Source organism: Watersipora subatra, chromosome 4 (assembly GCF_963576615.1).
Source record: "Watersipora subatra chromosome 4, tzWatSuba1.1, whole genome shotgun sequence".
NCBI classification, from domain to species: Eukaryota; Metazoa; Bryozoa; class Gymnolaemata; order Cheilostomatida; family Watersiporidae; genus Watersipora; species Watersipora subatra.
The window spans coordinates 4,537,806-4,553,951 of record NC_088711.1 but is presented as its reverse complement, the minus strand read 5'-3'; the positions used below and the strand labels follow the sequence as shown (position 1 = coordinate 4,553,951).

The following is a 16,146-nucleotide window of genomic DNA, read 5'->3' as shown; positions in this document are numbered from 1 at the left end:
GTCTTATGCTTAGTGCATGGATGTGTGCTGTGTAAAAATGATGATCCGCATGCCTTTCTCTACGTCTAGGGCATGTTGGCTCATAGCGAGTCTCTAACCAGTCCTTTAACACCTTATGTATCACCTTCTAATCGTTTCTCCTGGGGACAAGCTTTCATATTTCCATCACAACAATCCGAAGAAGTGGTAGATCCCGCACCGCCAAGCACTCCGAGGGTACTTCTCTAACACATTTTCTCGCTTTGCTTTTATGTGTTATGTAACACTTGTGCTTTTTGTTCATGCTTACCATAACTGCTTGTAGTTTCACTCGTTTCAACCTATTAACAATATTATTTTTTCTGTCATCTAGCTATAAATCTTTTAGATTTTGCTTGTTGCTCTTCTTTAGTCATAATCCTTTGGCTTTCCTTTTGCTCTTTCGGCATTCTGTGCTTTAGTTTAATTGTTTTGATGTTGTTTATCTGCATGCTAAAAGCTTTGTTTATCTCTCCCTTGTGGCAGGGATCCCTGTACCCTACCCATTCTCTCGAGTCATTTGATTCTCCACATCAATACCAAGAGTCCTACTTCCAGCCAAGTCAAGCTCCCAAATCCCGACTGCCTCCCATGCCTTCATCACGCAGTAGAACATCCCTTAACTCCATAAATCGTGAGGGCAGCTCTCCGAGCCCACTGAAAAGAGTCTACTCTAGTAGCTCTAGGCCAGATACTCCTAGCAAGAGGAGAGACTTGCAACCAGATGTGCCTTCTTCCAAATTGCAAGAGAATCTTCCTTATGAAGAATTTTCTCAATCATCAGTCTCACCCTATCAGAACATACCAAGCTCTCTTCATAGTCCCCCTATCACTCAGTATGCACCAAAACCTACAACGAGGTCACCATATGCTTCTGCTCGTCAGCTTCCTCTTCAATATGAGACGGCTGTGCCTTCTCCGCCACAACACGTCAGTACTAGGTCAGCTGATCAAGATCAATTGCAGGGTGCACCGAATGAAGAGGTTACATATCCTTCGGCAAGTGCTATACTCTCAAGCCCATCTTCTGTAGCTCCAATACCATCAATGAGGAGGTCGTATCATGAGAATTTAGAACGTGCCCCATCACCAGAGTTTAATAGTGCAGATGATGTGGAAAAACCTATAGTGGCTGAAGCAGGCATGCTGGAACATTCCGTGCCAACATCATTGGCAACACCGCTCGCACATACTCGTCATATGTTGCCCAAAAAAGACATTGAACAGCAGCCTACTACAGAATTGTTCGAGTCGAATGATGCTACTACATTGGCTCAGCAATTTTATTCTGTTGATGATGTTCCAGGTGAAGAGTCTACTAGGCTTAGCCCACCAGCTGTATCTAAGAGTGGACAACATGTTGATGAAGTGGTTCAAGAGCCAATGGAGTTAGGAGGCACTGCTGATATAGATTCACATTCTGTCAATGTGCCTAAGTATGCTCCAGTGGCCTCTAAAAGAGAGAAATCTTTCAGAAAAAATAAGCAGTCGGATGGTGATTCTTTACATTTGATGGACTCCACTGTTTCCATAGATAATGAAAAAATCGTTGATGAACTGGCAAGGGTTGAAGCAATGGAAGTGAATCCAGAAGATCTAAGTTTGACAAACCCAACTGAAGCCAGTGCTGAAGATGTGAGAGGTCCTACTGCCCCAATAGCATCTAAAAGAACACAACAACCTTATGTTGGTAATGTTGATATAGAACTCATACACTCCCCATCTGCAGCTGAGCAATCGAACGCTACCGGTAGCACGGGAAACAAATCTGTGGTGAAGGTATTACCTATAGCGCCTTCAAGGCAGCTGCTTAGTAAAGCACTTGATGAAGTAGAAGATGTTGAAAGCTCAGAGGATGGCTCAATGGAAATAGCTAATGCTGATGACGGTGAGCCAGGTTTAGAAGTTGTTTCTGCACCAGTTGCTTCTAAAAGACGGAGAACAGAAAAGAACCTTGAAACTGCAAAATCAATAGAACAGCATTCTGGTGTTTTATCAAAAGATAAAGGACATGAATCTGGGACTACATTAGAACCTAGAGCTTCTGCAAGAAGCTTTCATGCAGTTGAAGATGCTGAAGAGCCAAGAGAATTAGAGAGTTTAGGTTTTGAAGAATCTACCCAATATGATGATATTGAGGATCAAAAAACTGCGCCAGTAGCGTCTAAAAGAAGAATGAAGCCTTTAGAGGATGATGCCATAGTTTCAATGGACCAGCTGCCATCTTCAGAAGTTCAATATGCGATTGAGCCAGCAGCATATGATACTGTGGCAATGGCAGCACCTATGCCTGCACTGCGAAGCCACACGTCACGTGACTCAAGTGGTCAATTACCTGAAGAGTCTTTGGTTAGTGAAATTCAGGAGCAAAATGTTCCTGTTCAATCTTTAGCACCTGTAGCATCTGCAAGGAAACAACAACCCTTGGAAGCTGACAATGAATCAGAGACAACATATGAGTTCCCCCAAGGCAGTATTGCTTCTGCGGGTCTCCCACAATCCATAGTTGATGTCCCAGTTTTAAAATCAGTACCTGTAGCATCTGTAAGGACGCGCTGCCCTGATCGATCTAATCCCCAATTATCATCTGAGCAAGTGGAGTACCTTGAACCTTTAGAAGGAAATACAACAGAACTGGATTTGCCACATTTAATTGAACCAACAACATCTGCTCCCTTAGCAGCTATCAGACAACAACAGTCTGAAGAGGGTAGGGATGGCTCCACAAAAGAGATGAAGGTTTTGGAGTCGCAGGCAAATGATGTGGAGTATTTTAAACCAACCCGCCAGGATCAGCGTGCCATAAAGCAAGCTGTGGAGGCTATGGAGGATTTGGGAGAAGAGGTATTAATGGGTTCGGGATTCTCGCTTAGTATATTCCTGCTAGATCATTAGTTTTCCTACCTGCTTTTGAGGGGCAGCCTTCAATATCAGTTATTTAGGAATTTCATACCAATTCTCTACAGACGCGGGTTGATCTGCTTGTGTATAATATTTTCATTCATCATTTTTGATAGTTGCTTTTTCTTGCTGAAATTTAAAAGTTTTGTCCCCATAGTTGCCTTGTTGGCAAATGCTGAATGGGTTAACAGATTTAGTTTGGTTAATTTGTAAAAGCAATCAGTGAAACAATGATACAGTGTCAATTCATTAGATTTGTTTTTTGGTCAAGTCCTCAGCTTGCAAGTGATCAACTTTGTCGTGGAAATATTCTAGATCCCATCAGTTTTGTAATATGACATTGTCTCTTCATTTCTGCTGTTCAGAAGGCCACACTAACAATCTTGCATGTTGCTCCCTTCAAACTTAGTTTCTTATGATGCTGTCCATGCTCAATTTTTGTGCTATGTTGTCTACACTGTGTTGTCAAGCACTATGTTGTGTTACACACTTGTCACAGCGCGATCGCCTATCATTTAGGGTGCTAAGCATGCTCCGCCCTTAGGCAGCTCACCTGGCTGCGATGTTCAAGGTACTAATGCGAATGACAAGTCTGTGTTAGAGCACTCTATTGAGGTGAGTTATTTTGTAAGACGGAAGCGTGCTGATTTGTGACTTGCATGTCATCTTTACTGTGCGCAAAATCAGTCTATCGAAAATTGTCTACACTTCCTTCACTACTCGTAGTCTGCTGAGACTCAATCATGGTCACTACGTAATCGTTTTCTGTGTTAGCTCTATGGTCTACAGTGTCAGTTATATGAAGTTAATGTTAAGCCAATCTTAAGATTAACTAAAACATGAAACAATTGTGGAAAGTTGCTTTTCCGGATCGGTCTATTGGTATATTGAGTCTTTCCTCATTTTTCTGTATTTATCTCTTCGATTGTTCTGGTGATGCTTATTTTCACTGTTATAATACAGTTGTATTCATGTTACAACATTGTTGTGGTCATATTCTAACACTGTTGCATTGATATTTTAACTATGTTGTACCCATGTTGTAACACTGTTGTATTTATGTTGTAACACTGTTGTACTCATGTTGTATTCATCTTGCTTGTGTAGGGAGATAAGGCGCTAACTAGTTATCTGCCCGCACATTCCCTTGTGGCCAACGATAATATAAGCGAAGGCAACGCAGAGCAGGAACCTTGGAAAACTCAAGCTACCGATGACTCCGCTCCAGCCGATGAGGTCAGCTAAGTATTAGTGCGTGAAAGTAATGATAGAAACAAGGAAACACCTCATTTGCTTCTTGCTCAGCCATGTAGCTCACTTGGAGGCGTGTGCGATAGTGTGAGAGATAGCGTCCGCGATTATCACTTTGAATTTAGTTATATTATAAATTGTTATGTTGCACTCCCTTGTTTAGCCCTGCTGTTGATCTTCAGTTACGCTGGCTGGTTTGATACTGCAATCATTGGAGTTAAAATATTGCAGCATCCAAGTTTGCTTTTAAACATCGCTCTTTGAGTACAGAGCACTTTTTTAGTATACAGTAGACGCCCTTACAATGTAAATAATCCATTCTGAAAACGTTCGTTTTACGTTATGTGAAGTGTAAAATATTTGTAAATAGATGCATTCCAAGATCTTCACAAACTCGCTCCTTTGCCTATTAAAATTGAAAAGAGTGAAAATTAACTTTTTGATTTAATAACTACAGTAACTGTGGTATCAACTATTTTTGTGTCGACGATTTTTCCTTTTTTCTTATCACTCACACTTGGTTTAAGGTTCATAATTACAGTAGTTTTATGTAAATTTAATTGAAGCGCATACTTTCAATGTTTTTTTCTACAGCAAGTTCTGTAAGTACAGCAAGTTCTGTAAGTACAGCAAGTTCTGTAAGTACAGCAAGTTCTGTAAGTACAGCAAGGTACTTAATAGAAAAGAATATGCTGCAAAGAATATAAAGTCAAAAGATATATGGAATAGAGTAAAAATAGATATCCCACCTGTCGTTTTTTTTTCCAAGTTTGGCAAGAAAAAATGATACTTTTAGGGCTAACTATGAGACTCTTATGGGCTAACTACTATTTAAATCAAACTTGAATTCAAATCAAATTCAAATAAAAATGAAACCTCTCATCGACGTAAGGCTTTACATGATATGGGATTTCTTACGAAGTACGAAACAAAAACTTTAAATAATTTCGTTATGCTCAGTGAAATTTACGTAAAAGGAGGTTTGCATTATTATAGGAGTTTCAACTGTGTTTGTAGTTTTGTCAATGACCACTAACATTTTGTTAAATCCAGATATTGATAAAAGTTGTTAAGGATTTGGTTGGAAAACTCAACTATTAGCTGCTAAATCTAAATGAGCAAAGCTAACATTAGATTGGTATTTTTTTGTAGTTTTCAGTATGACATCTATTACAGCATATCCTCTCATGTATTATTTAGATCATGTGGGAGGTAGGTGATTGCAAATGCTAAAAGTTTGACCGAGTGATCATACCTTGCTCGGTCTTGATTACAATTCTGGTAATACTAGCTGAGGCTACTAACAATGCATGGCCAGTCAGTTTTTACTAATATTTATGCATTCAAGTCAAAGTTGGGTCTGATGATATAAACACGCATAGCCTCTCTCGCTCGTGCATATTCGCATGGAATGAACTGCTTAGCACCTCAGTCCGCTCCAGATTCACAGCCACAATTTCAAACAGTTCAACATGTGACATTCTATAGTGATTGTAGCTGGTCCCAGCCTGTGAAAATTGGTAGTGTAGTTTACTTCACCGGTAATCAGTTGTAGTTGTCTGCCCACTCGCTTCAATGACTAGCAGTGACACTTTCACATTAGTCGTCATGTGCTCAGTAGAGCAGCTAGTAATACTGAGTTTAGAGCAAAGAATCGTAATCTGAAGCTAAGAGTTTCAGGAGAGTTATCCTCGCGTTGCTCATATTAGAAACTGTCAAGATTCCTGTAATTGCTTAGATAAAGATAGCGGGTTCAAGGGCTACATTGACTTGATGAAGTAATTGACTCAATAAACTAAGTACAGACCAGCCCTTTATTCTCATACAACCTTTAACTGATTTTCTATGAAGCCATCGCTCCGAGGTTGAAAATGCCATAATATGGAACTAGCGTATCGTTACTCTTTACTGATCATGGGCTATTGTAATCTCCTTCATTTAGGTTCAACTCTATATATGCTACTCTCACTCTCACACTCAGGTCTGTTGCTGTATCTCAAGAGCCTTACCTATTGTCAACTCTGCGTATGTCTATATTATATACCACAGTTATATATATCTGTGTTTTTGTATCCATTATAAGACCCGGCGTGTATAGTTGCTCAATATACAGGAATGACCACTCCAGTCATGTGAATCTATGCAGCTATGCTGAAGACACCTGATTTATGATCAGTTGGCAGGTCTGCGCATCCCTGAACGCATCGCTATTGTCAATGACTCTAATTCATATCCTGCATACCTGACAAAACTGCTCGATGGAAACACACGTAGCAGTGATTGTTTACCATGCTAATACTACTTACTATTTAATTTAACAATGCTCACTTCGATTAAAAGAAAAGTTAGCCGCGGAAATAGCCTGCGGGTGAATAAGAAGTATGTTGGAGCCACGATACGACCATTCGTAAGTAATCTTCAACGCGAGCATCTATTGGTCAATTCTGCACAATATACTTCAATCATGCTTTTGTTTTTTAGAACGAAGACCAGCCTGCTGGTGGGGTTTTTATTCCCCCAAAAGGTGCGGATCCAAAGATGTATGACATGTACAAGTCTCCCGAGGAGATAGTGCCTGTAAAAGCTGTCGAGCAGGAGTCCGCTTCTCCCGAGTATATAGAGGATGATGATTCTGAGCCTGGATATGTGCTCACTCCTACCGGTTGGTCTACTGCTGCCTGCCATGAATTCTTATACCTAATACTTCCCTATCTCACTCTCCCTTGTAAAATCATCTGTCTAGGATGAGTTTATTCTCAGCATTTAGCTTTCTCTTTGTCAGTTGCTTTGCACAGTTTAGTATTTTTGAATGACAGTTATAGTTTAAATGCTGTACTACGGTGAATGTATAGTTTACATTTTAGCTAATAGCTTCACACATACAATAACAGTAGCAGGTAGTATTGGATTACCAATCAGGGCATTCCTGCTCACTGTTTTGCACGTAGAGCTGATGAACTGCTGTAGCCTGGAGCTATAGGGTAGAGCTGTAGTATAGAGCTGTAGCGTTGAGCTGTAGCGTTGAGCTGTAGCGTTGAGCTGTTGCGTTGAGCTGTTGCGTAGAGCTGTGCCTATAGTTGTAGGCGTAGAGCTGTTGCGTAGGGCTGTAGTATAGAGCTGTTGCGTAGAGCTGTAGTATAGAGCTGTAGTATAGAGCTGTAGCGTAGAGCTGTAGCGTGGAGCTGTGGCGCAGAGCTGTTGATTGACTGTATAAACATTTCTAGCAAAAGCCATACACCAATTACTTAATGCCAGACCATACAAGTCTGTTGTAAGATTTACACATGGTGCTCGTAGGTGACTTTTGTCACAGTCAACTCTACTTTCCAGACCACTTCTAGACGATGTGGTGGCTGACATGTTTAGGTGAAACAATATGTTAACACCATGTTGCTAAGCAGAGTCTCTCAAATATAATCACCAAATTTTAGATCATTTGGTCACAGCTCTACAGTCTACGACTACAGTCTCTACCAGTCATGTAATGACGTATCAAAAGACTTATGCACTATCATTTCCGATAGTTGACTAATCAATTAATGGCATTCGAACTTAGCATATAAAACTGCTCTGCAAAAACTGCTAGCTGAATTTCTCACTCATTTTATTTAATAAAACTAAATAATGGCTGACGAAAGACTACCTTCGCTTGCTTTTCCGATTGTTCCTAATAATATCACTTTCAAAGAAATTATAGACTTTTCAAAAAGTAAAATATTCCACTGATGTGTGACCGGAGCTTGTCGTTCGAGATCAAACCATACACTTTTCCACTGAACATTATCAGCGCCTGTCCGAATTTACTGCTGAAATGTTCTGCACATATCGCATGCAAAAGCTCTGTACTCCGGAACTATATCACGATTGGATGAAACATTTCAAAACTTGGATTAGCATTTTGTAAACAATGATGTGTAATTATTTTATATGTCATTAAATAGTTGGTCGAAACTGTTGATGTTTTTTGAGCCGTTGTTAAATATGCATGTACACCTTAGTCAGGTATAACATAGCTGATACTTCAGATGACCTAAAATTTTAGGATTCTACATGAGACTCTGTCTAACATCATGGTGTTAGCATATTGTTTCACTTGAACATGCTAACATCAATGTATTAACATAGCGTTTTACCTGAACATGTTAACATCATAGTATTAACATATTGTTCACCTGAACATGTTAACATCATGGTATTAACATGGCGTTTTACCTGAACATGTTAATATCATGGTGTTAACATCGTGTTTTACCAGACTCAGACCTGTAAATAAGGCCAGCCATATTTTTTAGGAGAAATTATTGGTCCGGATGGCAAGACACTACATGGCAGTGACAGGCGCCCCATCGCCCTGGTTCCAGATACACATTCTAGATACTCACTGGCTCCAGATGGAACCATCTATGGTCCCGACCATAAGCCAATCACAGACACGGAGGGTAACATAATCCGAGTAAAGCCTAGTGGCAACAAGATTATTCTCGAGCCTTCCGGCAAGCTTACGCTAGACGATGACAAGAACCCACTAGTTGTAGAGGCGGGCACTCTCTTGGTCACACCCCTTAAAGATGGCCGCGTAAAGGTCAGCGTTCTCATCCTTCAAGTGTATTTGCTCAGTAGCATATATGAGTGCTTCACCTCATATTCTGTTTGCATCATTCTGTTGAACTTCCCTTTGAGGCCAGTTCTTCACAATATCTCATAATTCGCCATTACAATCATTTATTTTTGCTGACCTTGTTATGTTGTAAAAAAGAGGTCTTGTGGAAACACTTTACCAGATTTTTCTTTCACAACGCTCCTTGATTTATTGCCCGAGTGCTCTGACTCCCCTACAATCTCCAGCGGCGCTCTGACATCATTAAATCTTCAGCAGGTACTCTGTCACCCTTCAATCGTAATTCACAGTAAATTGCGTGTTGGTCTGCAGGTGGATGATAGACCAGTTCTTGACTGTGACACTGACAAACCTGTTATCATTCGCCATGCCTCACCTGACATGCTTGTCGTTGTTGGACCTGACATGAAAACAGTGAACATTATGGGCAAGCCACTAACTGTAGTAGCTGGCAGCGTGCTCATAACACCAGGTAAACTAAAGCATTCTTGTTTTTCAAATATTAAAGGCAGAAGTTTTAATAACTAACTGCGAATGAACTGCAATTCTAGGATAAAACAACTGGCAAATGCTGGCTTCCAGTAGCTCTGACAGTAATTTCCTTCAGACCTAGCTTGGGAAACATTATTGATGAGTTTATGAACACATGATGCTACACAGTTCATGGAGAAAGTCCATAAGTGGAGCAGTTGACATTTTTCTAGCATATGATTAAGAGCACTCACTGAGTTCTTTCTATTTGTCGCTACAGGCCTTCAGAACTACATAGTCTTTGCTAATGGAAGGCCGGTCATAGGAGACGACAATGAACCAGTGTGTGTTCCAGCTGGGAGCAAACTGACCTACCCTAATGTAAACAGGACTGTAACCAACTCTGCTGGTCAGCTTATTAAAGGTAACCGCGGGCTATGGTCGTGGTACCTTAAGTACCTGTTACGTGATGTCACTAAGGAATGTGACAGACAGAGGCTTGTCATATCAAATGGTGGACTTTGTTATTCTAGTTTGTTGATTTTCCTTCATCTGTGCATTCTTTGATGCTGACCGAAGCTGTCTTGCCAAACATTGCATCAACTTGCTGCATATCAGCGAGCATTCCATTCAGACAATGATGAGGGAATAGTTGCTCGAGATTTTACTTACACAGCTAATGGATGCACTATAAAGGGGCTGCTGCTGAAAGTTGGCTTATCTTGTGAAATAGATAGCACCCGGTTTGTGGGAGTGAGCTGAAAACTGAATGGAATAAATATATTTTATTGAATGCAGTTCGTAGGCTAAGAACTCAAGTCTCAGAGAACCTTTACCTTCACCCCCTATTATTTGTTTTGCTCTTTGATTCTTACTCTGTTCTTAAGGTTTTTGGGTCATACAAATATCTTTATTTGCTTTACTGGCTGGAAAGAACTCTGAAAGTAGTGCAGCTGGTGCAGGAATAGATATTTTAAAAGGCCTGGAGTAAATGTATCTCTTTGCTAAAACTACTATAGGCTAATTTGAGACAATTAGATTATACCCGAGTCCGACCTAAGTGAACTATGATGCTGTTCAGCGGTGTACACTGCTGTCTGTGTTTATAATATACGCCTTCATTTGTTTGGCAGGTAGCTATGCGTCTGCTACATTGTAATTCATCCTTCCATTAACGGAGTCGCATGTTTATGGCAATATACAGTTTAAGGCACACTTGTGTTTCTGCATCGTATCAAACACCTTGAAAGCTTTAGCAATTAATGGCTCATGCTTGTCTATGTAGTTTCATAGTTGGTCTCTTTTACCTTTTGTTGTTCTTTCATTGTTGTCTCCTCTGTATTTTGTAGATAAATCTGACAAACCAGTGCAGGTAGTTGATAAATTTTGCGCAGCTGTCATCCTTTCTCCATCCAATGATGTTGTGACAAGCTCCCATGGTGACATAGTTCGAGTCTCGCCAAGCTGTAGACTTATACCGGGCAGTGATGATGGCACCCTTCTTGGAGCAGACAGGAAAAAGGTATGCTAACCATAATTATCCAGAATATTTTTGTAGGCATTATTTTTCTGTGAAGTTGTTATTTTTAAAGCTTTAGCTTAAACTATTTCAAAAATATTTTTGAAATAGTTCAACGTTCAAATATTTTGTAGCGAACGGTTTTGAAAAATCGGCCAGCCTCTGGATGAGGCTGGCCTATTGGTTGAATAGCTGGTATGCTTTCATAATATGCTCAGATGGTACTTTAATCATACCACTTGTTGATGTACGGAGTCTACCAACATAGCCCGGTTATTTTTTTCATTTTCGTGTGTAGCTGTTTAGAGTAATCAATGGAATGAGATATGGAGGCATGGACGGCTGGGGGATCGTTGAAGTGCATGTAAATATGCTTGACTTTAGGAGTACCCAGCCAAAGTTTTATTGGCCAATCGTTATTAAGTACTGGTGCCACGGCTTATCATTGCTCTCCGCTTCAGATATTGGGGCCAGATGGAAAGGCTGTCAAAGTGCAACCTAGCCAGAGAGTCGTTGTGGACAAGTATGGTTTGCCCGTTATTGGTACAGACTCTAAGCCTATAGTGGTACCTTCTGGAAGTAAACTGATTGTACCGTACACAAACGGTGAGTCCTCGAGGATTAGTTCAGGGTATAGCCTCTATTTCACTGCACAAGAGCTGGGCACACTCCCGCACCATACCTTGTAATAAATATCTGTACAATATAAATATGTATGTTTGTATGGCCAGCATGACACCCAAGTACTTCCTCATACCACATGTTTATGTTTTATTTTTAAGGAGTGGTATGGAAAACCAATAAGCTAACTGTTTTCTTATTGTGGATCGTTAATAACTTACGCTGTTTTAAATCAGCATCTTTTTCTGAAGGTCATCTGCTATTTGAGCTGCCAAACATTACTTTTATTTTTTTATGGTGCTAGCTGCCATTATTGTACAGCTTGCGCGGCCCTGGCATATGATTCATTTATCAATTAATAAATACTCCTCGAAGCGATGTCGCTTCCTGTATATCTGAGTCAGGATAAGATCAAATTACAAATGAGGAGTTGTTCTCACACTGCTACATGACCATGCTCTCAGCTAATCAACATTAGTAGTTGCACGTGGTAGACATAAATTCTGTAGCGCTGTTATAGGCATGATGCTTCAAGGTTCTCAAGCAATCTGCAGACATTGTTAGATCAGTTTACCTAGTTTGATACATCTTGCATCTAATTTCTTTTTTTTCTGTCCTGCTAGTATGCCCTCTTGTTGGCCAATAAAACGATAGCTATTGTAAATGTGAATCGTAAATGTGAATCGTAAATGTGAATCGTAAATGTGAATTTAGTTTTCAATTATCCATCATAAAACTTATCATCGACTAAAATTTTTAAATTGCAAAATTCTACAGCTGAAATGCCCAAACTATTTCTATTCACTTCTTTTAGAGAAAATTGTTTCACCTGCCAAAATGATTGCAAAATTGGATGTTGATGTTAATTTCCTCAAATCAGATTCCATATTTTCACATTTTTTTCCAAATATGGCTTGTAGGTCAAGTGGTCCAATCAGATGGAGTAGAGGTTAAAGGTTCAACTGGACAGCTGCTGACGGTCAATCCTGAGTCTGGATGCTACATAGTGACACCTGAACACACTCTAGGTAATGTTACATTCATGGTCGCGCTGGATCCTCACTGACTAGTACTGGTTTGTTACTGTTGGGGTGCATGCTATCTATTAAGTATTATTTATAATTGACTGTTGTGGGAATGAAGACATTCTTTGGCATGCATATAGCCAAGTAGAATAAAAATTTAGTCAACTGTCTACAGACAAAGTTAATTCGTTCTGAAATGTCCTTCATATGTTAACACCATCATACATTCAAGTTGGAGTTAAATAATATCATACATTCCCATAATAATATATTATAATACATTAAATTTTTAAATATTGCTTAAGATAAATACTGGAGGTAATTATATAAAACTTTAAACATACTGAATGTAAACATACTGAATGTAGTGACTAAATGATATGTAAAACACTAAATTAATAAAGTGCTAATAAAAAAAATGTTTTATTGCTTATTGTTTTATTAGGATTCACGGAGAGTAGGTTGAGAGGTGGAGATGGTTATAGAGATCAGTTGTGTAACTTACTCTAATTCCGAAAGCTTAAATTAACTTAGCTATTATTTTTTTTATTACTGTTTTGTTTTATTGCTGTTGTTTTATTACTGTTATGTTAACCAATCTCTTCAATTGTACTGATGAAACTGTCATGTTTTATAAAACTTGGAGTGTTGCATGTTGGGAATTGCATCATGTGTAAAGTCAAATATTTGCTCAAATTTTATTAAAACTTTTGTACGGAGAGGCGATGGTAAGAAGTGAGAGAAGTGGTAGATGCCACATCACACCGTGCATGACTCATGAGACCGGCTCAACAGCAGACTGGTGTTTTGTCTGAGTGTTCTATTTATTGTTTTGTTATCTGAGATTTATTGTTGTCTGATGTGTTTTATTGTTTTTACACACGGTTATTTACCCTGTAACTAGACATTTTCGGTAGATGACTCATGCATAGGGTTATTTACCATCTCTCATTGCTATCTAGGGAAGAAAAAGCCAACACTCTGGAAGCTAGGTACTGGTTTGTTTTGAAGCAATCTTGCATTTTACCCAGCTGGCATGTCTTCTTCAATCATATTTTTCTGATTATCCATGCCATGCTCTCCTCTGGTTGCTTCTTGTTTTCTCGACTCTACAACTCGGAGGGCTACATCGCTCATTCTCTGCATGTTGCATGATTAATTAGCTGTGGACTGATCAAATATTATGGAAGCGACAGTTTCTCATTTCACGTCGAGGCTGTCATAAAAATTTGTTCAAATATTCGGAGAGAGGATAGACATGACATTGAAAGACCCTTGTATAACCGCTGCATCTTTTAATTAGGTTGTGATATCTTATCTCAACATTCCCTAATATTCTAGGGATGCTCAGTGGTAGAAACACCTAATTAGTAATGTTTAAATTGTGGTTTTGGTTAAGTTTTGTATCATATATACTCATGTGTAAGTCGAGTTTCTGGGAAACGATTTTAAAGTAAAATATACAAAAAAATATAGAAGAAAAAACTTAGGACTGTAAATTCAAAATAGTCTTAGAAAAAAAACTTAGAACTGTAAATTCAAAATAGTCTTACGCACGCACATTTGGATAGACCTTGCTTTATAGATATCGCTTATCAAGAACCCGAATGTAGTTTATTTTTTACCAGCCATGGAGTAATGGAGTAGTAAACACATGATTAAGAACAGACAAGACTTAACTTGCGTTTCAGTGTGCAGTCATTGCACTAATAATACCCTAAGCGAGTCATCTCAAATTTTAACATATATTGGTTATGTGTAAACATATATTGGTTAAATGTTAACATATATTGGTTAAGTGTAAACATATATTGGTTAAGTGTTAACATATATTGGTTAGGTGTTAACATATATTGGTTAAGTGTTAACATATATTGGTTAAGTGTTAACATACAGTTTTAAGTCATTGACGCACTAGCGGAACAAATGTGGAGCCGCTACACACGGTACACAGGGGTGGCTGATGATGGCAGCCAAGTAGTTGAGTGGCCTATCAACTTTCTCCGCATTCAGCACAGCCACCGACTCAATCATGTCCTTTTCTGTTGTTTCTCTACGCATGCTCCTTTGGCTATAGCTCTTCTCTTCTAATTTATTTCACATTAAAGTCAGGAGGCTAGTGATAAATGGTTAGTAAAGCAGTGGGTTGTCAGTGACTGATCGCTGGCTGTTACTGTTCAGGTAGTGCTACACAAAGACTAGTTGTGCATACTCTAGGTTGTAACACTCTGCAGAGTATGTTTTAGTTGAAACTTTACTGTGCTTTTGCGTGGAACTGCTCAAGCACTTGCTGATGCCTTTGATAATTTTTAAGACACGCTGCATAATATTAGCATGTTTAATGTTTCTGTATTTGGCAGTTACCGATAGAGATGGTCATTTTGTGTGCGTCGCGCCTGGAACTAAACTCATTGTTCCGAGTAAAGATGGAAAGATCAAGGGCCCTGATGGTAAAAAAATACATGGCGCTGACGGCAAGGCAGCAAAGGTTGAAGGAGGCACAAAAGATCCAGTAGTTATTGAGCCAGGCAACAGACTCTTCAAAAGTGAGTAGTCGGGATAATTGCTAAAATTATCTTTCTAATACACCAATTGGAGCACATGGTTTGTCCAATGCACCAATTGGAGCACAGGGTTTGTCTAATGCGCCAATTGGAACACACGGTTTGTCTAATGCACCAATTGGAACACACAGTTTGTCTAATGCACCAATTGGAACACACGGTTTGTCTAACACACCAATTGGAGCACATGGTTTGTCTAACACACCAATTGGAGCACATGGTTTGTCTAACACACCAATTGGAGCGAATGGTTTGTTTAACACAACAATTGGAGCACATGGTTTGTTTAATGCACCAATTGGAGCACACGGTTTGTCTAACACACCAATTGGAGCACATGGTTTGTCTAACACACCAATTGGAGCACATGGTTTGTCTAACACACCAATTGGAGCACATGGTTTGTCTAACACACCAATTGGAGCACATGGTTTGTCTATTGCACCAATTAAAATGTGGGTCTTGACAGTTTGCAGCTTCATACTTTTGTTTACTCCTAATCAAAGAGCTGCACAAATAATCCAAGAATCTGTTGACTTCACATTTTCTGAAGCTATATCTGAGCTTCCTACCCCCTGAGAGAGTCAGAGTTATCTGACCATGTACACCTATCTGAATTTATAGTTGGGCTACAGAAGGTTAGATGCTCCTGTGATTCGTATTGGCAATATATAAAAGATTCCCATGTATCTCTATCAACATAATAAAAAAAAGACAACTCCTTCGAGCCACTTTGCATTTGCTACAGGCAAGCAATGTGGTGCTAAATGATTCTTTGTATGTCATCCCAAGCCTATGCCGGTCGTAAGAAGTTTCTCATTAATACTAACTGCATTTCCTGGCCTACGTATACTTCTTTGCTGTAGATAAGGAACACAAGCCATTGAGGGTTCCAGTTGGCAGCCAAGTAGTGACTCCAGACAGCCAGGGTTACATATTTAACAGCATGGGAGAGCCTGTACACGATTCTGAGGGGAGGCGTATGCATGTTTTACCTAATCTCTGTAAAGTCATCCTCGGTCCTGAAGACATGCCTCTTACCGACAAGAATGGAAAGTAAGTACTGTCTAGCTGGAAAAAACTCTATCACAGCGTTAAGTTACAGATTGCTATCATGGCAGTGTATCAAAATGCTGCCATTTTTCTAGATATCATATA

At 39.4% G+C, this 16,146-nt stretch overlaps 1 protein-coding gene across 1 annotated transcript in view; it reads left to right on the top strand.

Moving 5' to 3' along the window:
• The window catches only part of LOC137393845 (uncharacterized), a 125,803-nt gene that overhangs the window by 22,594 nt on the left and 87,063 nt on the right, over positions 1-16,146 (top strand). Inside the window, exons 20-30 of the mRNA XM_068080555.1 lie at positions 70-216; positions 505-2,862; positions 3,439-3,534; positions 4,027-4,155; positions 6,652-6,832; positions 8,463-8,752; positions 9,101-9,260; positions 9,540-9,683; positions 10,609-10,781; positions 11,240-11,384; positions 15,855-16,044. Coding sequence (XP_067936656.1) covers positions 70-216; positions 505-2,862; positions 3,439-3,534; positions 4,027-4,155; positions 6,652-6,832; positions 8,463-8,752; positions 9,101-9,260; positions 9,540-9,683; positions 10,609-10,781; positions 11,240-11,384; positions 15,855-16,044 — 4,013 coding nt within the window. The remainder of the gene's footprint in view (positions 1-69; positions 217-504; positions 2,863-3,438; positions 3,535-4,026; positions 4,156-6,651; positions 6,833-8,462; positions 8,753-9,100; positions 9,261-9,539; positions 9,684-10,608; positions 10,782-11,239; positions 11,385-15,854; positions 16,045-16,146) is intronic.